The 26,764-nt window shown below is 48.7% G+C and overlaps 1 protein-coding gene across 5 annotated transcripts in view; it reads right to left on the reverse strand.

The window, feature by feature from the left end:
* The window catches only part of LOC135907442 (lysosomal alpha-mannosidase-like), a 566,544-nt gene that overhangs the window by 304,313 nt on the left and 235,467 nt on the right, over window positions 1–26,764 (reverse strand). Inside the window, exon 2 of one of the 5 annotated variants that reach the window (XM_065439128.2) lies at window positions 11,761–11,828. The exons of the other annotated variants lie outside the window; for them this stretch is intronic. Coding sequence (XP_065295200.1) covers window positions 11,761–11,828 — 68 coding nt within the window. The remainder of the gene's footprint in view (window positions 1–11,760; window positions 11,829–26,764) is intronic. 5 annotated transcript variants of the gene reach the window in all.

Consider the following 26,764-nt stretch of genomic DNA (forward strand, 5'->3'; position numbering starts at 1 on the left):
TGCGAGAGATGTAAATCCTGATGAGATAAAACAGACAAGGTGAGTACTTGTTGCTGCCTCGTTTCAAAGGGGATATCAATCAAAATCATCATCATACTTTGGATTAAGCACTACGCGCTAGCCGCGTCTTTTCGAAACGGTGTTGAACCCCTTTTCGTGCCTGTGCCACACGCGACAAGGTCGGTGATGTGCGACGCGTCGTTTGGCCACGACATTAAATTAAATTACGGGGTTTTACGTGCCAAAACCACTTTCTGATTATGAGGCACGCTGTACTGGAGGACTCCGGAAATTTCGACCACCTGGGGTTCTTTAATGTGCACCTAAATCTAAGTACACCGGTGTTTTCGCCTCCATCTAAATGCGGCCGCCGTGGCCGGGATTCGAACCCGCGACCTCGCGCTCAGCAGCCCAACACCATAGCCACTGAGCAACCACGGCGGGTGGTAACGACACTGACAACGCGCCGAAAGGAACAAGGCACCCGAAAGAATAAAAAGGAGAGGACTACCGCATGAGCGCTTTTACTATATGTAGGAATTCCGGTGGGAGCAGGATGCTTTAAAAGGACGTCTCATGCCACCGCCTTATTTTCCGTCGTGGCGCAACTTCTTTGCCCAGCCTTACGTTTCTCAGGTGGAGCATTTACAAGCCTGGCGCTCCAATGCTCAATCATCCAGAATCCACGATCAACAACAGCAGAAAGGTTGTCGCCGAAGGCTTTCTTTTTCTGCAGATGAGAAGGCTCAAGGGATGTAGCAGATAGAGATAAAAGTTTGCCTCGTGCTCAAATATGTATACGCTTCTCAATACGACGCTTCCCTATAATTAGACAGCCTGAAATTCTGCCAATGTCCAACAACACCGCATTGAACATTGTGCGGTTGTCAATTCTGTCGGCTGTGCAGGCGGTGTGCAAAGCCGTCTGCTTACCACCTGAGTAATTCTTTCCAACCGAATCGCGCACAGCTCACACACCCCTCAACAGAAGGACCGGCCCGAGTTGCCAGATTCCTGCTCTGGCCTGGTACCACTCTCCCTATGCTGTCTTCCCGATTGCCGGAAGAAAAAGAAGGTCAAGTAAGGTGGAATGGCATATATAGACCGAGTGCCATTTTAAAGGGACATTCAAGAGCAAATAAAATTTAGCAGCATTAGTAAATTGAGATCCTACACTGCCCAAAAAGCTAGAATACGCATGCGCTGTTTGGGACCCGCATCAAACCACCCTTTCTAACACTCTAAAAGCAGTTCAGAATCGTGCAGCTCGCTATATTTATTCTGATTATTCTTACCACACCAGTGTCTCTCCGCTAAAATTAAAAACAGGAATTTCCAATCTAGATATAAGGCGTCATGTTTTCAGACTGTGTCTCTATCAGAAATTTTATCATTCTGCTCCTAGCACTTCAGCCATCATTCCAGCACACCGTTCATCTTGCCGATTACGTCACGAACAATCTGTATAACCCCCGCCTGCCCGGACCACTGCGCACCTACATTCTTTCTTTGTGAGGACTGCACGGGACTGGAATGACCTTTCCGCCGACGCCGTGCACCACTCCAATCCACATCATTTCAAGGCTGCCATTGAGTCCATATTCCACTGAAGTGGTCACCCATCCCTCATTTAATAGCCCACACCGGGGCCTTTGAGGTAATAAATAAATAAATAAATAAATAAATAAATAAATAAATAAATAAATAAAAGCGGAAACTTGAAAAATCACAAAAGACGCAAGAGCGAAAGCGGACGGCGACGTCGCCTTGGATGAGTTCCCGCACCACATCCCCGTGGAGTAATGGATAGGGACGGCTTCTGCTCGGGCCTAGCTAATCTTTATAGGTAAATATTAACTACGTTGTATTCTGGAGAAGCCAAGGATCGAGAACACTTGTCGCACCAAAACGGCCGAAACAGGCCAAAATGCATAGAAATCAGTGACGTCACACTGAAGTGACGGCGATGGGCTTTCGTCGCGAAATTCAAGAACGGGGAGTTTGGCCACTTTCCCCTCGACCCCTTAAACCTCAAGATTAACAGGAAATATAGTTTCGAAAGAATGCTTTAAACTGTTTTAATGTCTCTTTATATAAAACCATACATCTCTCGAAGCCAACCCTTAAACCCGCGGATGGGGACGACCATAAGTCCCGAACCCATTATTCTTTCTGGCATTTGTAGCTTATCCGTGCGCCCTCTTTAATGTCGCCCACAGCCCGCGTGAACGGTCTCGCCTTTAGACCCTAGCCAACCGCGTGGTCCTGGAAACCGGAGCCGCAGTCGCTCGTTTGGTGGCTCGACTCATTAGCAACCGAGTCACTGTGGCGCATCTATACTCGCGGCGCGTAAGTAACGAGCACTGGCTGGCAGTGGCATCTGGCCCCGGGCGGCTCGAGTGGCCGCGTCCCGCGCGGTGCCCCGATTCAAGCCGGCGTATTTACCACCTGCGGCACGCGTGACAGGCGCGGCTTCCGAAAAGCGACGCCGCTATATGGACGCCGCCCCTCCGCTCCGGTCGGCCGTTTGTCTGCCGGCCCCGGCCACTGGCTCGAGCGAGCAGCTTCTTTGTTTTCTTCTACACTGCCATATCAGCTATTGGGCTGGCAGCCTTACTTAATGCCTTAGTATACGGATAGCGCAATAGATGAAGGTGAGCGGGCTTATGAGAAGGATGTGGCTCTGGTCTTCGGCTCTGAGAGTACGGGAGGGAAGCCCATTCGCCTCGAAAGACAGAGCGAGAGAACAGAAAGAAAGAGAGACAGGTTAACCAGGCGCACACTCCCTTTTATATCCCGCACTGCGAGGAAAGAGTTAGGTGGGAAGAGATGGAGCGCCATATTTGTGCGTGCATGCGAAGGTGCGAACCAAGTATAAATAAATGCCCGCCGAGGCCTCTCGACTTACTGTATGGTAATGCTCTCGTTGCTTTATGCCTTAACGACGCAGAAGGTTTCCGCGTCTCGAAAGGGGATTGGGAAAACATAAATCTGCCCGTGAAATAACGATGACAACATGTACAACTATAGCCAATGTGTTTGCAGCAGGAAACGATGAAGGCGTGCTAATCGTGCCTCTTCTACGCAGGATATAGCACGCCTTTATAATGCAGGAATGTGTACTTCGTGTAAAGGAGTGTAGTGGCAGCGATCCTGAGGTTTATTACGAACCGTCTGAAAATTTGATAACAGGTGTGCACAGTCTGGCACTATATGGAATAAGAGAGGCGGCACGATGGAGGTGCTTTAGCAGCCCACACAGGTGTGGGACGCCGACTGCCGCGGGCTTCACTGACATTTAGGCCATGCGCCTAGGGTACGCATTCATAAGACCAGAGCGGTAGGTTATTTGCTATCGGCCGTGTATTTCTGTAAGTATACATAAGCATTAACAAGTTGAAATATTCGTTCCCTTTTCTTTTCTCGATGGCTTCAGCAACATTTCGAAACCATATTGGTCTTTAAAATACAGAATACAGGAACTATCTGCCAACTAGAATATCAAATTGCTGTTTATTTAGATTTATGACCGCAACAAGCCTATTCTGATCTCGCGATATTTAGTAAAAAGAAGAGCCTCTGAAAAACATATTCTACGTATTAATGGAACGGATATTCAAGTGCCCAAGACCTCAAACCACGAACCACAGCTTATGAGCCATCCACAGAGAAAACAGACCCACAAGTACGCAGAAAAGACTGCATAACTATATATATTAACGACGAATTCGGGATCGTGAGGGGAGGCTATCAGCCAGGCTACCATCTCCGGCATATCCTAAAAGCTTATATATATATATACATATATATATATATATATATATATATATATATATATATATATATATATATATATATATATATATATATATATATATATATATATATGTATATATATTTTTTTTTATTTATTAATCATACCCTCAGGGCCATTACGGCATTATAGAGGGGAGTGGTTACAAGCAAAAACGGGTAAATTCAACAAACAGGAGTTATTAGTGCAGAAAATTATGTATATGAATATGTATAAACAAAACTATTTAACAAATGGCACCTAGATATACAATGTTAGCTAAGGCATTTGTGAGTACAGGTTGAACAATATGAAAAAAAAAGGTTCCTAGTTATACAATGTTAGCTATGACATTCTTGAATAATTGGTGATCTGCGATAGTGGCTATCGAGGCGGGGAGGTGATTCCACTCATTGGAAGTGCGTGGTACAAATGACTGCAAAAAAGCGTTCGATCTGCAAAATGAAATGTCAACCTTATGAATGTGGTCTAGTCTGGGTGATACATACGGAGGCGGAGAAATAAGTTTGTTGCGTAGCAGCGGGTGATGAAATAATTTATGAAAAAGGCACAAACGGAACAATTTTCGACGTGATAACAAGGACGGTAGGTTGAGGCTAGATTTCATGGCACTGATACTCGCGGTTCTATTATAGTTAGAAAGAATGAAACGAGTAGAGTTATTCTGAACCATTTCTAGTGAGTGTATTAGGTTTACTTGACCTGGATCCCAGATTGAAGCAGCGTACTCAAGTTTAGGTCGTATTAGAGTTTTATAGAGGATTAATTTTAAGGAAGAAGGTGCTTTGGAAAAGTTGCGTCGTAAGTAACCTAGCATTCTGTTAGCGTTACTTATTATATGGGTGATGTGAGTATTCCAAGTAAGATCAGAGGTGAAGTGAAGGCCAAGGTACTTGTAAGTTGTTACCAATTCTAATGGAGTGTTATTAAGGGAGTACACAGGTGGTTCACTGGTAGTTCGAGATACACGCATGAATTTACACTTGTTAACGTTTAGTTCCATTAACCATGAATTGCACCATGCAGAAATGGCGTTAAGGTCAGCTTGAAGCCTGGTAACATCCTCGTCGCGAGTTATTTCGGTGTAAATTACGCAGTCGTCAGCAAATAGGTGAATTTGAGATGAAACACAGGAAGGTAAGTCGTTAATATATATGAGAAATAGGAGGGGTCCAAGCACGGAGCCTTGTGGTACACCTGAATAAACAGGACTCAGATTAGATGTTGCTTCGTTAGCTGAAACGAACTGTGAACGGTTAGTGAGGAAAACTTCAAGCCAGTACAGAATTTTAGGCTCAAGGTTTAGTTGTTGCAGTTTGTAGATTAATAAGCTATGGCACACTTTATCGAACGCTTTTGCGAAGTCCAAAAAAATTAGATCTGCAACTGAAGAGTGGTCAAGCAATAGGTTTAGTTTATGCGTGAATGATACTAGTTGGGTGTCACATGAGCATGTTTTGCGGAAGCCGTGTTGAAACTCAGAAAAAAAGGAGTGTGTGTGTGTATATATATATATATATATATATATATATATATATATATATATATATATATATATATATATATATATATATATATATATATATATATATATATATATCATATTTATTGTGAGAGCTGCGCTGTAGCAATAACGTCTCATCCAGGTCAACTAGAGCTTGAATCGCCTTCCAAATTTTTGCCAGCAGTCACATAATCAGTGGCCCCAGGGTCACACATCCAGTGGTACCTTCCCACCAACCCCAGGGTCGCATATCCTTTGGCACATACCTTGTGGGCAGATATCCGGGGCACCAAGTAGCCCCAGTACGACTGTATTTAGACACGAAACCTGATACGGAGAAGTGGTGTTAACTCGCCAAGGAAAACATAGTCTTCAAACAGAGAAGGAGCGCGATTACAAAGCACCCATTTGCGGACGTTAATGATGGCCGAACTGTTGTGCTGAATACGATTCCTCAAGTTTTTTGCGCGGGCAGCTGCACAAACAAAAAGCCTCGCGGTTTAACAAGCTGGCGCCGTTTCCCCAAAGTGCACTTGTAGCCGTCTACAAGCTGTCGTCCACTCGAGGCAGCGTTCGCTTTCCGACGAAGCCTTCCCGCGGCCCACGAAGCGCGTTCTCCGTTGCTCGCGCACGCGGAGAATTTCCATCTTTGTTCCTCTTCGGGGCCTCGGAAGTTGCCGCCGATCGCTTCCCATAAAAGCGCCAGTGCGGGCGGCTTTGTTTTCGGCGTCTCCTTTGCGAGCGCGTACTCGAGAAAAGAGGGTGGGCTGCCGCCGGCCGCTTTCTATGCGGGTGACCCGTTTGCTGACATGGTTCGATGCTTTGTGTCTCTCACTTCGCTGCCAACCTTTTCAAGGACGTCTTTGTGCGCGGGCAGCGCAGTCACTGGAGAAAAAGGTCGACGATACATGCCGGCGCACGCATGGAGAAATGCCCGGTACGCTCAGACGCCATGCCCAGAGTTCACGATGGGCCTGCCGCTTGCGCTGCGGCCAACTTCGGTCCTCCTCGTGCACGACGGCGAACATGAAAGGGCGCACTCTTTACCAGCGTCGAAACTTTGCTTCCCAGGCGGCACAGCGTCAAACTCGCGAGATCGCCTTGAGAAGCACACTTATTTCTTGCCGTGAATAAACCTATTCTCTACGGCCGCGGCCTGTCAACCGCAGACGGCAGCTAGCCCTACGGCAGCTGCTCCCCGTCTGTTTCACTTTTGCCCCCTTTTCATCTTGCTTGCTTGCTAGCAGGCCTGTCTTGCACGGTTATTACTTTCTTCATGCTGCGTTTCGTGATCCGCTAAATTAATATAGTGGAACTGCTCTGAACCATGTTTTGCATTCACTTTCTCTTTGTGTGTGTGCGTGCGTGTGTGTATGCGTGTGTGCATGCGCACATGTGCGCGCGCGCGCGTGTGTGTGCGTGTGCGTGCGTGCGTGTGTGTGTGTGCGTGTGCGTGCGTGCGCGCGCGCGCGCGTGTGTGTGTGTGTGTGTGTGTGTGTGTGTGTGTGTGTGTGTGTGTGTGCGTGCGTGCGTGTGTGTGTGTGTGTGTGTGTGTGTGTGTGTGCGCGTGTGTGCGTGTGTGTGTGTGTGCGCGTGCGTGCGTGCGTGCGTGCGCGCGCGCGCGCGTGTGTGTGTGTGTGTGTGTGTGTGTGTGTGTGTGTGTGTGTGTGTGTGTGTGTGTGTGTGTGTGTGTGTGTGTGTGTGTGTGTGTGTGTGTGTGTGTGTGTGTGTGTGTGTGTGTGTGTGTGTTTGTGTTTGCGCGCGCGCGCGTAAGAATGGAGGTCTGGGCGAGTCGGACTAGATTCACGATTTACAGTGCGTAAAGAAGGGCACAAGTCCATATGTTTCTTCTTGTCCCCCACCTCCTCGCACCATGTGTGTCCGTGTGTGTTTGTGTGTGCGCGTGGGCGTGTGCTATTAATTGCTTTTTTTTCAGGGGCGCCATGTCCTTACACAACAGCGAACACGTACACCATCGTACGGAGAGAGACGAAGAGTCATCATCGAGTGGCAAGGAAGAGCGCCCGGCCCGCAGCGCGGGGAACTAACGACCCTACCCACAAAACCTCAATTTCTCATGCGACAGTTCTTTAGGGTTATTTTTAAAGTGGTAGCCGTATATGTTTACCTAAAATTCGGATCCCGTTACGGAGCTGCAGCAGGCGTCAAAAATCAAGTGCAAAACCTAAATGTAATTAGCTAATTCTAACCAGCGCGCAGATTAATTAGAATATGTGACGTCGATTCGAGCGGCCAGCGCTGCCAGTGGCACCACCCCGAGTATAATCTGAATTGTCGGCAACTCGTCTTATCTTTACATCATTATACATCTAAGTCCGCAAAGAAGCGCCTCCTGCCTTCGAGGGCGGCATCTCCATGAAAGCATCGGAAAAAAACCAATGATGTATGCAGTTCGTATGCACGAAACGAAGAAAAGGCCAAATGGTGGGCCTGCTTTCTTCGCCTTCATTTCCAAGACTTTCTTTCTTTCTTTCTTTCTTTCTTTCTTTCTTTCTTTCTTTCTTTCTTTCTTTCTTTCTTCTAACAACTTGTCAATACTTGCCTATAAAAGAAAATGGGGCGCGGAGAAGGGAGCACCGAAATCCTTCTTGCATGCCGCAGATTCCGCTTCCCGTATTATTGATAGGAAGAAGAGGAAAAAATCGCATCACTGATCTGAACCACACGCATCGTCCGACAAGCTGATTAACGATTTGCTCTCCGGCTCCAGAGGCGGCTTCTGTTTTACGCTCCTGCTGTGCGTTTCGAATTTCTTCCTCTCGGTTCCGGCCATTTACTGATGAGCTTAAAACATGACAATGCAGCGCCGTTGCTGAATTTTAAAAGAGGCGGCGTTGTAACGCCGCTGCACAAAGTGACAGAAACAGCGAAACGGATCGATGAGTGCAAGCTGTGAGCAAAGAAAGTTTTTGAACGAATCGTAGTTGCCCCCACAACGAACAATAAACGCTCTGCTTCTGTCACGCGCGTATTTATTAGCGCGATAAAAAAAAAGGGGGGGGGGGTATTCTGTGCCAAAACCACGATCTGATTGTGAGACACGCCGCTGGGGGGGAGCTCCCGGTAAATTTCGGCCGGCTGTTGTTCTTTAACGTGTATCTATAAATTCAACTACACGAAAGCTGTGTTTGTTTTCCTTTTTTTTTTGTCCCTCATCCAACTTCGGCCACCGGACTCGAACCAGCGACCTCGAGCTCAGCCTCGCAACGCCATAGCCACTCAGCTACCGCGGCGGGTCTTCCCTCGATGCAGACATTTGCCCCCACTCTATTGCAAGTCCGTATTCATACTATGCATAACAACGCACACGCAGCCAAACCTACAATATAAATAGGGTGTTTAGCTTGTCTGTGCGGGCGCATTATACCAGATATGCAACACCGGGGAACTAGATGTGAGCAGCAGCGCGCTGGATGTGCCATGGATCTCGTGACGCTGAGTTTAACCAGAGCGTGCAAAACTAGTACTGCACTGGAGGACTGTGCTATACTCAGTTGCTGGTGCATAGTGTGGCGGCGGCGCCGTAATCACGTATACAATAAACGAGTAGTATACAAAACGAGTAGTGAGCTGCGCACCACCTGTGGTGATCCTCCTTCGTAGGCGTATTATTATTATTACTATTAGTATTCTTATTAGGTTAGGAAATTGTTGTTTCGTTTATTTCGATGTAGAACATATCTTACACTCATTATTATACTGCATTATTCATAATATTATTGTTGTCGTTATTTCTTGTTTTGTTTTCTCACTGGTGTAAGTGAGCTAGGTCTCAGCTCTTTTGGAGCTTCTGTATTTTTATTTATCAGTGTCAGACTTTGATATGTTAACGATGTTGTCGTCTTGTCACCTGCTGATGTGCCGGGCCTAGTCATGGAAGCCACTTCTTGGCTTTGACAGGCCTGCTTTCGATGTGTGGCAGTGTAAGATGGCAATAAACATTGTTGTTGTTGTTGTTGAAGAAGTAGAAGAAGAAGAAGAAGAACAAGATGAAAGAACTGAGCAACATAGGCTGCCGGCTTCACAAGTGTCTCACTTGTCAGTGGACACCTGAACTGTCCCGCGGCCTAGGAAGCGTGAGCAAGGAAATGGCAAAAGGGCGAAATAAAAGGATACACAAAAAGGTCACATAACAGCATTCCGGCACGTATTCCCCAAGCTGCGACACCTATACGGGCAGGCTAAATCCAATTTATTTGCATTCACATTGGCGACGCAGCGCATACAATTGAAAGCATAGGAGGGAGAGGCGATGGCCAGGCGAAACTGCGCGTCCATCCCCTTTTCCTCCCGTGCTTGCGTTTTTTTGCGCCGTGGCTCCAGCACAATGCGCCGCCGACCAGCGCAGTTGAACTTACTTGCAATTAATCGCAAATGCACGTAAAAGCAGACCACTGATGGTGTTACACGGCTCCTAATTTCCCCCTCGCTTGCGTTTAACTTAGTCTCTTGTGTATACGTTCAAGTGCGGACGAAGATAGCTGGTTTGTATTATTTATTTCTTGTAGTGTGGGACACGCGAGTTCAGAGCCAGAAAACGGGAAGTGCACGTGGGTGATTTATATCGGATTGCTGCTTATCGCGAATCTAAGGAGAGAAAAGACTCTCAAGTTACGCATGGGCTGCCGCTGTGAAAGAAACATTACGGCAGCCAGCGCGGGATGTTAGCCAAGATCGGTTGAAACACGAAGCAACAAACGGCGGTGAACACGCACATGTGCGCAGTCACGAAAGCTAGCCAAGCCCGTTCTTCGTGCCTCTTTTCAGTAGGAATCGCTTCAAATGCAGGGAAAACGTATATAGTAAACTTTCCAACGAGCGCTCTCAAAAATGGGGGAGAAAAACATGGGGGCAGAGGTATGGGAGTAGAACTCCAAGCGCCTTCGCGTACGTATACATACACGTCCGAGATGCAACTGTTTACGCAATTTGTTTACGAACGCAAAGTTACGCATTCTTGAAGAGGAAAAAATTGCTCAGTCGAGCGCTTGAGACACGCGTAGCTTTGATGGCCGCAGGTGCTTTTGCTTTCGTGCTGCACCGCATCAGTGTTTCTGGGTGAAGTAATCGGGCTCGCAGTGATTATTGGAGAAGTTGCCTCGTTAAAATTCCGTGCAACGAGGCCCCTAGCCGTGACGTAACAATGTCTCCAGCGAACGTGTAGCCACTGCGTAGAGTACGCCTTTGTAGACATGTTTTTTACGCGAACAAATATTGCGCCCTTTTGAATACGTACATTGCAGCTTTTCTTCTCGGGCCTCCTGTATGTAACACCCTGGCACACTGAAGGCCAAGTGAGCGAACAGAACTAAGCCCCTTTCAATGTGCGTAGAAATTTCTACAGGAACTACATCGCACGTGGTATAACGACAGCTTTGGACATGGGCACCATGTTTAATGATTCTTGACAAGTCCTGCGCATGCCATGCCATCCGTGCTCACATTTATCAATGCACTCGCTAAATGTCACGTACGTTTCAGGAGTTATTTTCTGCGCTGTTCTTCAACGTTGATGAGACGTCGAGCAACTATTTTTGCGCAGCGACATTTAAAGAAAACAACGCAGATGATGAGAATGAAAAACTGGTATACGCTTTGGTGACGCCTTGGTTCACATAAATAACCGACGGACACAGCTGTTCACAGTAAAAATTTAAAAAAAGAATGGTGTAGCCAAGTTGCTCTTGATTAGAGTGTATATATAGGTGGTGCATGGTCGTCGTCGCGCAGCGGCCGCTGTTGCTTATTACCCAGTTAGCTTCTTCTCCGCATAATACCTCGCGCTCATGCGTGCGACGAACAAACCTAAGTTTCCCGAAAACATTGCTCTAGCTGGTATACGCTGAGTTGTTCAAAAATACATTTATTTTCTGCACAGTGCAATAAGATCAGCGCATTCAGGTCGACAAAATGACATACTGATGCGAAGCCGTCAAACGGCTCATTAAGAGAAAAAGCCGGCGTCCGGCGTCGCAGCAGCGAAACGGCTCCTAAATTCTCACTGGCTGCGACGCCACGTCACGAACGCGGCTCGACGGAGCAGAGAGGGCGAAAGGGAACACCGGCTGCCGTGTTAGCGCGCAATGTGTTGCTTGAGGAGAGAGGAAATCGCCACGACGCCACGTCCTCCTCGCTCTCGTTCTAGGAAGCCTGTGTTATCCGCGCGCTCCTTGTCCGCGCAAGCTCTCGCCTGCGTTCTAATTGCGCATCGGTAAGGCGTCTCAACACGCTCGCTTGGCCGCGAGGAGTTCATAACTCGAAGGACCGCTCAGCGTTCAATTGGACATTAATGCTTTCGCATTCACAACTCGTAAGAAGAGCTTAGGTTTCGTCGGACTCTTTTGCCTTGAACCCCCCGTAACACTGGGGCTCCTTGTTCAATACACAATACCCCGAGTGTCAGTTGTCATAGAATACTTACTACTACGACGACTTGGTGTTCCGCGTGACAAACCAAGAAGTTGCGGGCTCTGTACTGCGCAAACTCACCTGCAAAAGACAAAATGAAAGGAAAAGTTCATGTTTCGTCCCATAAGACTTATCGGTTCAATCAACGGAACGCACTGCAAAACAGCAAGTACCGGCGACTTGCAACGAGGCTCGCATATGCTAAAGCTTCAGGTCTTTACAGAAAAAATAACGGACACTCTTGTTGCAAATATGTCAGTCGTATTGCGTACTACCAAGAGATAGACAGATAGAAAGAATGCACAGAAATGCAGGAAGGTTAACCAGAGGTAGTTCCGGTTCGCTATCCTGCACGGCGGAAGGGAGTAGGGGGATACAAAGAGAAAGAGAGCGGAAGGGATAGAGAGAGAGAGAAAGACAGACGATCACAAACAAACCGCGTACACTATAGAACGGTAGTGTCGGCTTTCATAGAGTCTGTCATAAAGCCCCGCAGACCGCAGGAATCTTAGTAGCGCAAATAAGGCCTTCTGCCAGGATGTTCTTTGGGAGAATTGGCCTAGAGCTTTCAGTTCTGATAGAAGACAATTGTCCAATTGGTCCACCACTCTGCACATCACTTGCTTTTCAACACTATAGCACGGGCAGACACAGATATTGTGTGCGAGCGTCTCTTCAAATTTGCATGTGCCGCTGGTGGGGCTGTTGGCCATTCCAATAAAGACGGCATAAGAGTTGGTAAATGCTACGCGTAGCCACAGACGGTACATCATGGTCTGTTCACGTCGTGGTAACCCACGCTGTAGATGCATCTGTATATTTGGAAAAACGAACGCGAACGACACATGGTGAAAACGTTCGAGTCCCACAGCGGAAGAGTACATTCAAGAGATATGAATCGGAGGCCAGCCGCAGCGTCTGTTCGCGAAAGCGGAATCAAGACAACTTCAAAAGTATTGTAAGACATCAGTCCTACTTGCTAACACCATTCACGCCTGCTACATGATTGTCAACCTCACTGTGGTGTCCGCACGGCAGCAAGTACAATTGACATTTCCGGGCACCAAAAGGAAAGCTGGAGCGCGGTTGCAAGCTTTAAAGCAAGCGACCTTAGAACACGTTTACAAGATGCACAGATTCCCACAACATGCCTACACCAATGGTTCAATATAAAGCTCAACAGCTCTGCTGCTGCAGTCATCATCATCCCGGCAAAATCTCAAAAAACCAAGTTCAATACTTCATGTGTGACTACGTCGACGGGTGCAGAGCTTACGGAACTCCGTGCTGCACTTGATTTCATTAATCGGGAACCACAGCAACAATGGACAGTGTTTAGTGACTCCAAGGCAGCCCTTCAGTGCATACAAAGCCCAACGCGCCACGGACCCAATGAACAAATGGCCTGAAAAATCCGACAGATATATCATCGCAGCCACGACAAGGGACACAGCGTGATCTTTCACTGGCCAAGACAGTGCGGCATCAGCGGGAATGACCACGCCGACGGAGTCGCCCGATCTGCACATGAGGGCGTACTACCAGTATGCTCGACTTTCCAACGTGCGCCAACAAAGTAATGCGTTATGATATTAATTCCTCGTTAACCACCCCACACAGCAAACCGCGATATAATTCAAACAAATCATGCATACTGCCCGCATCTGTTCAGACCATAAAATCGTGACGGCCGGGTGGCCTCCACGGCGGGACCTTCTGTTCGTGCCTTTAGAGCCTTTTGATCCCGAAGCGCCATATGGGCTCTCAAAGGCTCATTTAGAGCGCAGCTGCGCTCCCCCTCTTTCTAACGGTGCCCAAACCTCGGCCCGTGATCGTTCGTGCGAACTTCAACTCGGATCGAATAATGCAGACGCAGCAGCCGGAAATCGAATCTGTGGCCCTGAATAGAGCTGGAGGTTTCATATCACAAAAAGTGTGGAAAACACGTTAAAAGAATTGTCGCTATGCAAACTTTATCGCCGCGTATAACAAGACGCACGGCCACCTTTTCCTCGGGAAACGTGAAGTTCCTTCGGTATTCCTTCGATTGCGTTGAGCTAGAACGGCGGCCTTACATATCGTGTGCGTTTAAGCTGTCATTTCAAAAGGATTCCAATAACTTCTTTCATCCGTCACAGCATGGTTTTCGTAAGGGTTTTTCGTGCGAGACTCAACTAGCCATTTTTCTTCATGACATTCACGCCAACCTTGATAATAATCTACAAACTGACGCCATCTTCTTAGACTTCGCTAAGGCATTCGATAAAGTACCTCATCAACGCTTGCTTCTTAAACTTTCCCAGTTAAACCTGCATCCAAACATCATCGCGTGGATTAACGAATTCCTCACGCATCGCTCTCAGTCTGTCTTCATTAATAACCAATCCTCCGACCCGCTCCCAGTCACCTCTGGCGTCCCGCAAGGATCCGTCCTCGGTCCCTTGTTATTCCTCATTTACATAAACGACATACCCCAGCGCGTATCTTGCCATATCCGCTTGTTCGCTGATGATTGCGTTATTTATCGTTCGGTGACTAACCCTTCTGACCAAGAATCCCTTCAGGCAAACCTAAACCTTGTGCTAAACTGGTGTTCGCAGTGGATGATGACACTCAACCCTAACAAATGTAAGTACATGTCTTTTCACCGCCGTCGCAACCCTTTTGTTTTTGAATATTCCGTTTCTAACTCCCCTGTTGACCTCGTCCAGTCTTACAAATACTTAGGTATCACCATGTCTCATGACTTATCTTGGCGACTGCACGTAACTAACCTAATATCATCAGCTAATAAAACATTAGGTTTCTTAAAACGTCACCTGAGGGAAGCCCCTCAACACGTCAGACTACAAGCATACATCTCACTTATCAGAACTAAACTGGAATACGCATCGCCCATCTGGAACCCTCATCAAGCATATTTAACAAATGCCATCGAAGCTGTACAAAACCGAGCTACCAGATTTATTCACTCTTCATACTCATACGACGTTAGCATATCATCGCTAAAATTACAATCAGGTTTGTGTGATCTTTCTGCTAGCCGTCGCATTGCCAGTCTTGTTTTATATCACAAGTTTTTTTATTCGCCCCTAAGACAAGAACCATACATCTGCGCACCCCCACCACGCCGATCCCATCGCATCGGTCACCCTCTTCAAGTTTTGCGTCCACGAGCCCGTACTACTACCTTCATGAACTCATTTTTTTTTTCACGAACAGCAACTGATTGGAACGGCCTTCCCCACCATGTCGCTGCCATAACCTGTCCATCCACATTTTCGACTTCTGTGAACGCCTGCATCTTGTAAACCGCACCCCTTATGTAACACCCCGAAAGGGGTCTTTAAGGAAAATAAAGTGATGTGATGTGATGTGATGTATAGCGGAGTGCATTTTGTCAGACGCCGTGCACGTCAAACAAGAAAGAAACAAACAAATAAAAACGTACACGCCGCGCGTGAGACGTCTTCAATATTATAATATTGCTTATTTATGTCTATATATGAGCCCCCGCCTGTGACGACGCTGTCAATCCCCATCAGAAAAAAAAAACAATAATAAGGCTTAATTTTGTAACGCGTATAAACTGATATAAGTTTTACGCCTAAAGATTCGCTGTGAAGCCGGAGCGTGACGTCGCAGTCGAAGGCTCCGGTTTGATATTGAACACCCTGGGTCGGTTAGCCCGCATGCGAGTCTAAGTGAGTTTAAACGAGTCCCGGGCCTCGCTGCTGGGATTCGATCAAGCGACGTCGTACAGAACACGAGCCGCTGAGCTGCAGGGGCACGTATATATTAGACAGTTTTAGTTACACGTACGTAGAGGCTTCACGTACGTAGAGCGTCTACGTGTGAGCAGTGCGCATGCGTACAACGTAGCGGGCGCGCGCGCGTCTCACGGACGTACGTGAGATTCAATTCTTTGCGTGCGTTTCTTGCGCACGTAGACAGCTTCGCGCGGGAGTTCCGCAAGATCACGAACAAGCGATAGCGGGCCGCGCGCGCGCAGACGGCTCGCATCGAAACACGGCGACAGGATTCAATTGGCTACCGCCGTGTTCACATTTCCCGATAGATGGGGGTACGGGGTCCCTCTTGGCTTGCGTCGCGTACGTGTAGCTAAAAGTGTTTCAGATGGCGTGCACGTAAGGTACGTAGGCTTTTCACGTTTGCGTACGTGAAGCCTCTACGTACGTGTAACTAAAACTGTCTATTGTCGGCAGACGTGCATCACACCGCGTGTGCTAAAGCCACGTGCGCACTAGCGTCCGTTGAGCTAGAACGGCGGCCTTACATATCGTGTGCGTTTAAGCTGTCATTTCAAAAGGGTTCAGCATGACGTATCACAGCGTGATGTGGAATAGCCACCATCGCCTAACAGTACCTAAGTGTCGATCCTAACAGTACCTAAGTGTCGGTACCGAGTGACGGACCAGAGAATGCGCGCAAGTTTCCAAAACCGCACTTTAATCCTTATGCTGCACGCTCACGTAATAAGATCAAGAAATGCGAAGGTTATTAAGGTATTCCAAGCATTCTATTAAATCTCCTGTCTTGCCAGCACGAGTTTGCACGTTTCGATTAAGTAAACAACGCTGCCAAATAAGGCGCTGAGTCGTTCGTTGGATGACGGATTTTTTAAAAATATATCCGAGGTGTATAGCCTAGCTTCGTTCGTCTCGTCGCTGTTCTTGAAGCAAAACTGCGAGCGGAGAACTAGTGAAGGGTCCATCTAGTAAAGCGGTGATGATTTCGGACAATTTTGAGATCGTTAGTATATTCGAATGAAGGCGGCGATGGAATGCATTCAACTAAAAGAGAAGGATCAGGATTAACAATACCCATGATCCGTATAAAAATGTGCGCGAACTGTAAGACGTCACGGTCTCTATGGTAATTTTCTTCATTCTATGATCAATTACGCATAAAAAGCAGACGCTGGTACTTTCATACACCACTGGATACTCCTTTACCAACTGCTTTGGGATAAGTAGATGTGGAGAGAGTGTCTCCGCTTTAAGATTATAACCGAAACGAAGTTTACTTAAAATATATCCCATTAAAGAAAACATTAATTGAAGTAAGTTTACTTTTGTTTGAAAATGCACAAGATAACTCATTCCCTTTATTCTTGGAAACGAAAATATATCACTTTCGTCAGAACTTGTTTCGGTACAACGTACAAAAGTCGGTACAACGATAGCAAAAGCAAAGCACTAGACGAGTACACGAAGTGAGGTTCGTAGTTCTATCGGCCGTATAAATTGCAGTACACATTCGCTTAGTAATTACACTAGCAAGTATGGCATATGCCGCGTATGGACTCCGCCGAGTGGGCAGCCATTCGCAGTCATGCACGGCCGAGCCAGAGAAGGAAAGAAGTGTGCTCAATAGCCTCCCATCCCACGGCACGCTCTTGATCACGTGACCTCCAGTAGTGGACGCTCGGGAAGACGGCACGCACCAATCCACCAACCATTCTTCTCGGCTCCGTCTCGCATGCTTTCCCTCGAATCCACTGCGCGCGGGGTACGATAGGATCGTATCGCACTTCCAACACCTCAGCGACGGCGAAAGGTCGCCTGGAGCTTCCATAATTGCTAGCGCAATAAAGCAAGCCTTCACTCCCACTTTCCTTCCCCCTCCAACGCCCCATCTTTTTCACAGGTGCGATTTCCTAAAGCTTTGCTTCTGTTTTATACAGTTCGATTCATTTTAATCATTTTTATCAGTTTATGCAAGTAAAATCAAAAGGCGGTATCCGCTACATCGAGCACTGTTTCCCACCTAGTTTCACATCTAGTTTCAACACTAGTTTTACATCTGGGACCGGATTCACAAAGCTCTTCTTTCGTAAGTGTTCTTTGCCATTGACCGTCCACCTTTCCTAATCACACGTACAGCATGCGGATTGGCTAGAATTTTCTTTTACGAATAAGTCGAGCCCAACACGTTTTGATGAATACAGGCCCTGGTTTTTCCATCTAGTTTTACACCTATAGTTACAGTTTAAAGATAAAAAAAATAGTACAGAGATGGAAAGAAGAATACGATTGCAATCCATACCCATGTCTTTTGAGCGTTAATTTCGGCGTACTCTCCAAGTCGGGGGCTTCTATACAACTTCATAGCTTCGCGTATACATAAAACCAATACGCCACGTTTCCAACCACAAGAACAGCGTAACGAGATTATTAGACGGTGCTACATTCTCGAATTTCCGCGCTCCACTCGATAATTTTCTGCCATATACACTATAGAGACCGTTCGCAATTCGCCCGACTACGTGGAAGACATTCGGAAAAGGCTGCATGAAGCGCAAAACACGGGACCACAAGGAAAGGAGTACGTATGGGACAGGCGCGATTCTCTGTCGTGTGATCCCATGTGTTGGGCTTCCACATTTTCTAAATATGCTTCGCCATATGGCTCAAAGGAACACTCATCTAAAGCGAAAAGTAGTTCGAGGATGTGAAGTGGTGCATTTATTTGAGAGTTCCCAGTGTCCACTTATATATATATATATATATATATATATATATATATATATATATATATATATATAGCGCCACGCCTCCATTTAGATTGCGACATATGCAAAGAGACGAGAAACGGCGGCCACTCCGCGCACACACAAGTGGGGCGCCACGAAGCCCGCGAAACATCGTAAATCGTAAACGAGTTAACTGGCGTTACTATGAGAGCCCCTCCTATTATCGCTTACTGAAGCCGGAAGCTTTGGTCAGCGATTACGTGAAAAGCAGCCGCTATTCGCCGGCGAAGCAGCCGTCGACGCGGCCAGCGGCGTCGGAGAGCGCCGCGAAAGCAAGGCTGACGTGCCGCCCACCCCGAACGCCGACGCGGTCGGCGTGTACCGCGCTGCTCCTACACGGCCGCAAAGAGCCCGAAGAGCGCCAACAAAAACAACGCTCGTACAGCGAGCACAAAAAAAAAAACAAAAGAAAAACAGCCCCAGTCCACTCGGAGGTGCTTGCGGAGAAACACGACGCCCAGGAAGCGCGAGTTGCGTTGCCCGGAGCAGTTGCCGCGGCGACCGGCCGGCAACGCGGAAGTGGCCGTGAGCTGCGACGCAGGCGAAGGCCAGGGCAGCTCTTGGCTCCGGCCAGACGCGCTGACGACTCACTCGGCCGACGGCACGCGCCGCGCCAGCACGCGTTGGTGGTGCACGCTCGCGCGGAGCGCGGCGTAAATAAATGTCCCAGCGCGCAGCACAACGCGGGGCGCGTCTGCGTGTGTAGCACGCGATTATTAGTGTCAAGCTGACGTTTCATTCGTGACATTTTTTTTCTTTCTCGTACGCACGCACGAAGGTCGTTTCCGCGTGCGGTTGCGAGTGAAATCATTCGCTGCATGCTTCGGCGTTAAAAGGTCACCTTAGCGTTGTGCGTCTCGACTGCGTGATTGCAAAATACTTGGCGCCCCTCCTTTGAAGTTGGCAGCAGAACTAGGTCACTGCATCAAAAACTAAACTCGACGAGTTGCAAAACATGCTCGACTGAAAAAAAGAAAAAGAACCAGAATGTTGGGCCGCACCAGCACTTTGAAAAGACGTTACAGAATACAGAGATATTGTGGAATTCTAGGTTATCTTTTCTCCCCTGAATGTATCGCTAGATCATTTGCTTCAGCATCCTTGTTTCCAATACAAAAGCGAACAAACGTTCCGCGTACCACTAACACGAGACATGCTGATGAACCATTTTGCCTCCGCTCTAATCTGACAAGTGCAACGGCCGGCTTATGACCCACTGTCTTTCATTCAGTTAGCGTCAATCTTTTTATTTATTTCTTTTCCTTCTCAGCTCAAACGCGCTGCGTTGCGCAAAACGGCCTCTGAAGGTGCTCGTCACTAATCCAAGCAATCTCGTTGAGGCAGCTATTCCGCAACGCCCTCCGCTCTGACAGCGAAGCGTTCAGTACAGCACAAAGTGCTGCATACATCGAGAAGATTAACGTCGTTTTAGAGGGAGAAAAAAAAAAAGCAAACGTGCAGCGTTCATGAAGATGACGTTCGTCACAGCCGCCTACACCGCCTTTCTTCGTAAAACATCTGGATGCATTCTCTAGACGCACTTCAAAACAAATATTCTCAAGACAAGCACTTCTCAAAAGATTGCGCCTAACATTTGGCTTGTGCGCCCTCTACATTTAATCTGGCAATTAAATCTGAAGCTCACAATATCCACCCGTGCACATTTGTAATCCCTCGTGCATATCAAGCATACCTTATATATAGAATCTGTGCGGTCGAGTCTCGGTTCTGCCCCTACGAAGCAATTTATATGTCCCAAATTTCCCTAGAGACCCTTACGTGGAGAAGTATTATACGAGACCTGTGACCAGGATATGACATGTAGTATTCGTTAAAGAGAGCAACTCTCTCTGAATCAAGCTTAACCTGCCACTCGTTTTTTTTTTTCTTTTTTGATGCTCAAGGCACTGAATACACAAAACAAACTAAAAGGTATAAATGAACAGAAACTGATCATTTTCTCAAAGCGTGTACAATTATGCGCGCGCATAATAAGGTCGCAAATATAAGCAGGAGAACATTAGAATAAACCAGATAGAGAAATCTCTCCCAAATTAGATTCCATTCCAGTATATTCCGCCAATTTTTAAATTTCCAGAGAGTATTTTCTTAGCCATGCTATTTACTGCTGACATTCGCTCCACAGGAAAGAAGAAGCCGCACTGTTTATCTCGCAGCAAGCTATAACGACATAAGCACGGCTCCGACTCTTTTCGCATGAATCGGGAAAAAAAAGACAAGGTGAAAACTGTGCATCAAGACGCGGAAATGAGCAGTGACGGAAACATCGTTATGCACGCGCCAATGTGGTCCAAAGCAAAATGATTCATCGTTCTACGATAGTCACAAGGTTTCCATGTGTAATTAGTGAGCATGATGGCGCTTTAAACGAGTAATAAACGGGAGTTGTTCAGCGCCCGTGCTATGGGTGAACGCGCGCGCTGTAGAGCAATTGCACGAGTTAATAGTTGCATAATTAAGCCACGGTAAGTCTCTTCCCGTGGAGGCACGGCGTGGCCAAGCAAGCTGTCTCAAAGTTGAAGCGCTTATATATATATATATATATATATATATATATATATATATCCTGTTTATGGATCTTGCCGTAATAGATTGTACAATGCCGGGAGCATCGGTGAGGGAATCTTCTGACGGGGGCTCCCTTCTGGGAGCGTTGCGATTCAGTATTAACTGTCCTACGGGGGAAAGCGTGACTGCTCGAGATTTTTTGTCGATTTATTGGATGTGTTTAGGGAGACGGCTTGACAGGCACACGAAACACCCGCTACTTCTTTTCTCTCACACCTTAGTGGTGCGCGAAAGCTGAGGTCTTGTTGCGCCCTCTGAGGCAAACTGCCGTGCGGCGCGCCTCTCGCTCGCTCGCTGGTTTCCGACAGTCGTGCTTTTTTTTTTTTTAATCCACTCTCGGTCTCTGCTCGTACGTATTGCCGACTGTCGAGGTGGCCGTTTCGACGCTTCTTATTCCTTTTCTCGCAGCGCCGATAACTATGCGAAGGAGTCTGCCGAGGAGGCGCGCGTAACGACTAAATTTCTCCGGCCGCGTCGCCGATGCGAATTCACGCGGTCGGCTCAACGCGGGAGAAGCGCCGCGCTGCGGTGCCCGCGGTCGGCGGCGCCGGACCTGCAGATAGGGGGTCAGTGTCGGGTCAACCGCTTTTGCATCCCCCGCGCTCGGGGCACCGATTCACCGGGACGCACCCTCTCCGCCCCGCGCCGCAGTCAACCGGTCCCGTTTGACCGCAGCTCGCGCTGCGATTTCCCGCCGCGCAACGAACGACGACGGCTCCAGCAGAAAAAAGAACGAACCGCGTAGCGGAGAGCCACGGCGCTCTGTGCGCCCCGCGGCAGACGCCGCCAACGACGTCCGCTCCTTTGCCGAGTGAACACGCGTTTTGTCGTGCCTGTAGCGCGTTGCTTCACACAGTCGATCCCCGCTATGGGTTTAAACGCCGCGGAAGAGGATATGCGAGACTGGGCGCACCCGCCGCGGTGCATTGCGGTGCGCTGCTAAGCACGAAGTCGCGCGCCCGATGGCCGGCCGCGGCGGCCGCATTCGGATGAGGGCAAAATGCAAAAAGAAAGAAAAAGAATAAGCTATCATAATCAGATTGCGGTGTTGGCGCGTAAAACCCGCGAATTTATTTTAATTTTAACGAGATGGGGCGCTTCGATTATTGTAGCCACAGACAAAATCTGCACGTTCCGCTCCGCACACATGACAGCCGAACAAAAGGAAAAAAAAAAACCTTTGGTCTCGGATACCCAACAGACGGGGTTTTAGAAGGTTCAAGGACTCAAAAGTCAGAGTTAGAACGATTACATCGTGGCCTACCTCGAGAGAAGGTTATAAAGCAATCTCTGGCACCAATTGCCGATCTAATGAGCGAGAGATTTAACGTAAAATTTCGGTGGATCCCGTCCCACGTAGGGTATTGAAGGCAACGAAAAAAAAAAACACGCTCTTGCACGCGCGCTGACATGTCTCCCAAAAGTGAAAGCGTCAAATAGAGAGAGGAAGCAAGGAGAGGAAAGGCAGGGAAGTCAACCAGACGAGCGCCCGGTTTGCTACCCTGCACCGGGCGTAAGGGAAATGGCGGATAGGAGGCTTAACTGATAGGAGGCTCAGGCAGAGCGATCGCGGCTATATATAGTCAGGCTAACCCCGCCTGCGGCAACATCACCCCCACCCTCCCCACCGTAGCCAAGGTTGCGCGTTTTCGCTAGTGACACCGTTCAAGCACACCGTTACTTCGCGCGGGAAGACATTCGACATAGTATGGCAACCAGCTCCATGAACAAACGCGAAAAGAAAGTCTTAATGTAGAAGCGTACGGCGCTCACTGTACGTCAGGAGAACGTATACGTAGTTGTATACGCCCTAATATGTCGGCAACGGCCGTTAAACAACAACTTGGCGTCATATGAGTCATTTGAGTGCTGCCCCGTCAGACTTATATGAAGTGCAACAGAGAAGCGCACAAAATGAATGCTTCCATGCGTAAGCAGTGGTGGCGATGCTCAGTTCCTAGTTCCAAATTTCTCGGCTTTTCTTGCTTACTTTTCGGAGGAGGAGGAGGAGGAGGAGGAGGAACTTTATTATTGGAGAAACCGTTGCGCGGTTTATTCCTGGGTGGTTCCCTCTGACAGGGCTCCACTGGCGATCGCGGCTCGCCGGGCCTGGTCGAGGGTCGCCAGTTGGCTTCCCAGGTCCAGTTCGGAGAGTCTCGCCTCCCAAGAGCACGTAGTGAGTGTGTGTGTTGTGACTCGTGGCGAAATTGCGTCGCCCGGACGGTCGGTGCATTCGTGTGCTATGTGCGCGAGTGTCGCTGTGTGGTTGCTACACCAGGGACATGTTCGGGACGTATAACTGTCTGGGTAGATTGCGTGTAGACGAGACAAGTGTGGGTATGTGTTAGTTTGCAGGCGGCGCCAGTCCCTTGCCTGGAGTTTATTAAGAGCTTTGTGTGGGGGAGCGTATTGCGTTCTTCCGAGCCGTTGGTCCTGTAGTATTTGTTGACCTGTCGTTAATAACTCGTGGGTCGCTCGTCGGCCTGTCGGGGGCTGAAGAACGGTGTGGTCTGCCGCTCGGCTAGTGAGACCTCGAGCTGCGCAGTCCGCCTCTTCGTTGCCCCGCAGGCCTTCGTGCCCGGGGCACCAGACGATACCGTGGGTCCATTGTAGTGTGCGACCCAGGATTCGAATGGCTTGTATAGGGAGTGTTGCATTCAGGTATAAACGACAAGCCGCTTGTGAGTCAGTAAGGACACGGGCGGACCTTCCCTTGCTCTCAGCGTCGCGAAGTGCGAGAGCGATTGCTGCTGCTTCTGCTGCTGCGCTGCATGTGGCGCGGATGGAGGCTGAGGCAACCAGGTTCCCCTGATTGACAACGGCGAGTGTGTATTTGAGCCCGCAACGTGGCGACGAGGGATACGGGCTAGCGTCCATGTAGTACGTATCCGGGTCTCTGAAACAACGTTTGTGCAACATGCGGGCACGCGCTGCTCTTCTCTCCTGATTGTGGGTGGGGTGCATGTTCTTGGGGATAGGGTCTACTATACAATGGTCTCTCTAATGTGGTTAGGCAAGAGTTGTGTTTCTTCTTTGCAGTACTGAGGTGTCAGCGGGTACCCTAGCCGTTGAAGAAGGTGTCTTCCCTGTTGAGTCTTGTTGAGGCGCTCCCTCTGCGCTATGAGCGTGGCACTTGCTAGCTCCTCAAAGGTGTTGTATACGCCTAGCGCTAGTAATTTCTTTGTGCTTGTGCTTGACGGTAGCTGTAAGGCCGTTTTGTACGCCGTTCTTATAAGAGTGTCCATGCGTTCTGTTTCGCTTTTGCGCTTGACTTGATACGGTAGCGCGTACGTGACACGGCTGATGACGATGGCTTGTACCAGTCTTAAGGTTTCGTCCTCTGTGAAACCATCTTTGCTGCGCGCTACTCTGGCGATGAGTGATGCGGTGCTTCTTATAACGTGATTTAATTTCTCTGAGGCTAGCTTTATGCCGTTGTTCTCCTGGATGTGCATACCTAGTATGCGTGCGGTCGGGACGCGCTTTATAGGTTGCCCGGCAATCTCGAGATGTGTTGGCGGGGCTCGATGTTCCTTAGTTTGCTTAGGCCGGACTTGAAGGTACTCCGACTTGTGTGGGGCACACCTAATTTCTGCTGTGGTTAGGTATGACTCGATGTATCCGATAGCTGTGAGTAACGTGTTTTCTCTGTCGCCGTATGAACCCTTGGTTGCCCCTAGAGTGATATCGTCGGCATAGAAGGCACATCCGAGTTTTGGGGTGTTTTCCAGTTGTAAAGCAAGCTTTCTAAGTCCGATGTTGAAGAGAAAAGGAGATAATATTGACCCTTGCGGAGTACCCTTCCACGGCAGATCATATATGTCCGATTGTACGCCTGCTATGCCGATGCGAGCTTTGCGGTGGCTGAGAAAAGCCACGACATAATAATATACTCGCTCTCCGCATACTATGGCGGCGAGGCCATCTAGGATGGTTTCGTGTGGTATATTATCAAATGCTTTTTCTACGTCGAGGGCTAGGAGTATGTTGTTGTTGCTGCCCGGTTGTGGGTTGAGGACCTCTTCCTTGAGGAGGAGGAAGACATCCTGTGCTGACATGCCTTTCCGAAATCCGTACATGCAATTGGGGTGTAGTCCATGTTCTTCCATGTGTTGTTCCATTCGAGTGAGTACAATTCGTTCAAGAAGCTTGCCTAGGCAAGACGTAAGCGATATCGGTCGTAATTGATCGAGCCTGCGCGGTTTTCCTGGTTTGGGTATAAGGACTATGTGAGCTGTAGTCCATTCCTCGGGTAATGTTCCGCCCGGTGCCCATATTTCTTCGTTCAGCTACGTCACACTGACACTGGCGCGCAAGCACACGTACACACGAAAGAAAGAAAAAAACGCGCGTTCCAAATGTAATCGTTACTCCGTACATTACGTTCAATTCTTTTCTGGCGCGGTCTCCTTTCTAGTTCGCTCTGAGGGCAGCAAAGCTCGGTCCCATCTTTAATGACGTCGCTTTTGCATTGGCCGGCTGTGTGCGCCTTGCTTTGAAGAGAACGCATGTCCTTTTTCTCTGTTTTCTTCCTTTCTTCTTTTTAAACACGCGGCCCATTACACCGTTTCAAGACGAAAAAGAACAACTCCAGGATACTTTTCTGCTGCTCTCCGAGCTTCCTTAGTCTCGCTGCTATTTCTTTTCTTTTTCTTTTTTTTTTACGATCTCTCTCTCTCTCCTGTCTCGTTAGACTGGAAAGCAAACCAAGTGCAGTGGCCGGGCAGCACACCGCACCGGGCTGCCGAGCTACGAGATGGAGCGAGGCAAGCTGGTCGGCTAGGAAAATACCCATCGAACGACGTCGACGGCTGCCGCGCCCTCGAAAAACTGCCTCGTGTCGCTTTGTTCCCGCAGGCTCTTAGTTCCATTTCCGTATACACGGCTTCCCTTTTTCTGCGCCAGTCCCTTTCCGCGGCTCATTGGAGAAGCGCCAGAGGGGAAGGAACACACAGCGAGACTCGTCATAGATCAGATCGAACTCGACCAGCGCAAAAAAAAAAAAAACGAGAGCGAACCGAAGTGGATGCTGGAGGAGGGTGTTGCGCGCGCTCGTGCGAGCATACGGCGCGGAGGTGAAACAGCAGTCACTGCAGAGAGCAGGTTCTCGTCGAGAGGACCACGAACGAAGGAACGAGTTGGAACGGGTTTTCCGTCGGCCGACAGCCGCGCGCGTCGCGAGGCCTGTCACGATGACGAGCTGATTCGGCCGCGCGCGAAGTGCCGCGGGCTGACGTCGGACGACGACAAAAGGGTGGGAGGGCTGCGGGGCGCGTTTGACCGCGCCGCTCTCCTTTTCGGGCTCCCTCCGGCGTTGCGTCGTGAGCGGCGCTTCTTGCACGCCTGATTAACTCTGACGGAAGGTGCGTGCGCGCTGCCGCGACCCTGGCATGCTGGCGAGGGTTCAAGGCCAGCCCGACGGCGGCGCGTTCGCTCGAGTTCACGCGGCGCAGCGGCGAGGCATAGAGCCTTCCGCTCGAGGGGTGCCATGCGGTCAGGGAGGTCGAGGTTCGAACGTATAGTTCTCCTGTACGAGAGCAGGGCGTGGGCGCCAGCAGTAGACACCTGTATAGCGTGGGCCAACAAAGCGAACAATGCGCAATCAACATTGTCCGAAAGAAAATCTGGGAGCGAAGTCGGTTTTGATAGTCTACCATTAACATTATACTGATAGCTGGACGACCGATGAGCCTTGAATGTGCGCACAAGGCTGACTTGTGGTCCCGGATCGCTTATCTTCCAATCAAGTCCTCGCAAAGTTGCCGCTGGTCAAACCACTCAATGAAGAAAGTTGAATTTATTGTCCCGATTTATTAGTTCGGAAGCTAGCGAATAAAAGAGCTTCCTGGGATCGCATTCCTGAACATATCGA

Source organism: Dermacentor albipictus, chromosome 1 (assembly GCF_038994185.2).
Source record: "Dermacentor albipictus isolate Rhodes 1998 colony chromosome 1, USDA_Dalb.pri_finalv2, whole genome shotgun sequence".
In the NCBI taxonomy this organism is placed as follows: domain Eukaryota; kingdom Metazoa; phylum Arthropoda; class Arachnida; order Ixodida; family Ixodidae; genus Dermacentor; species Dermacentor albipictus.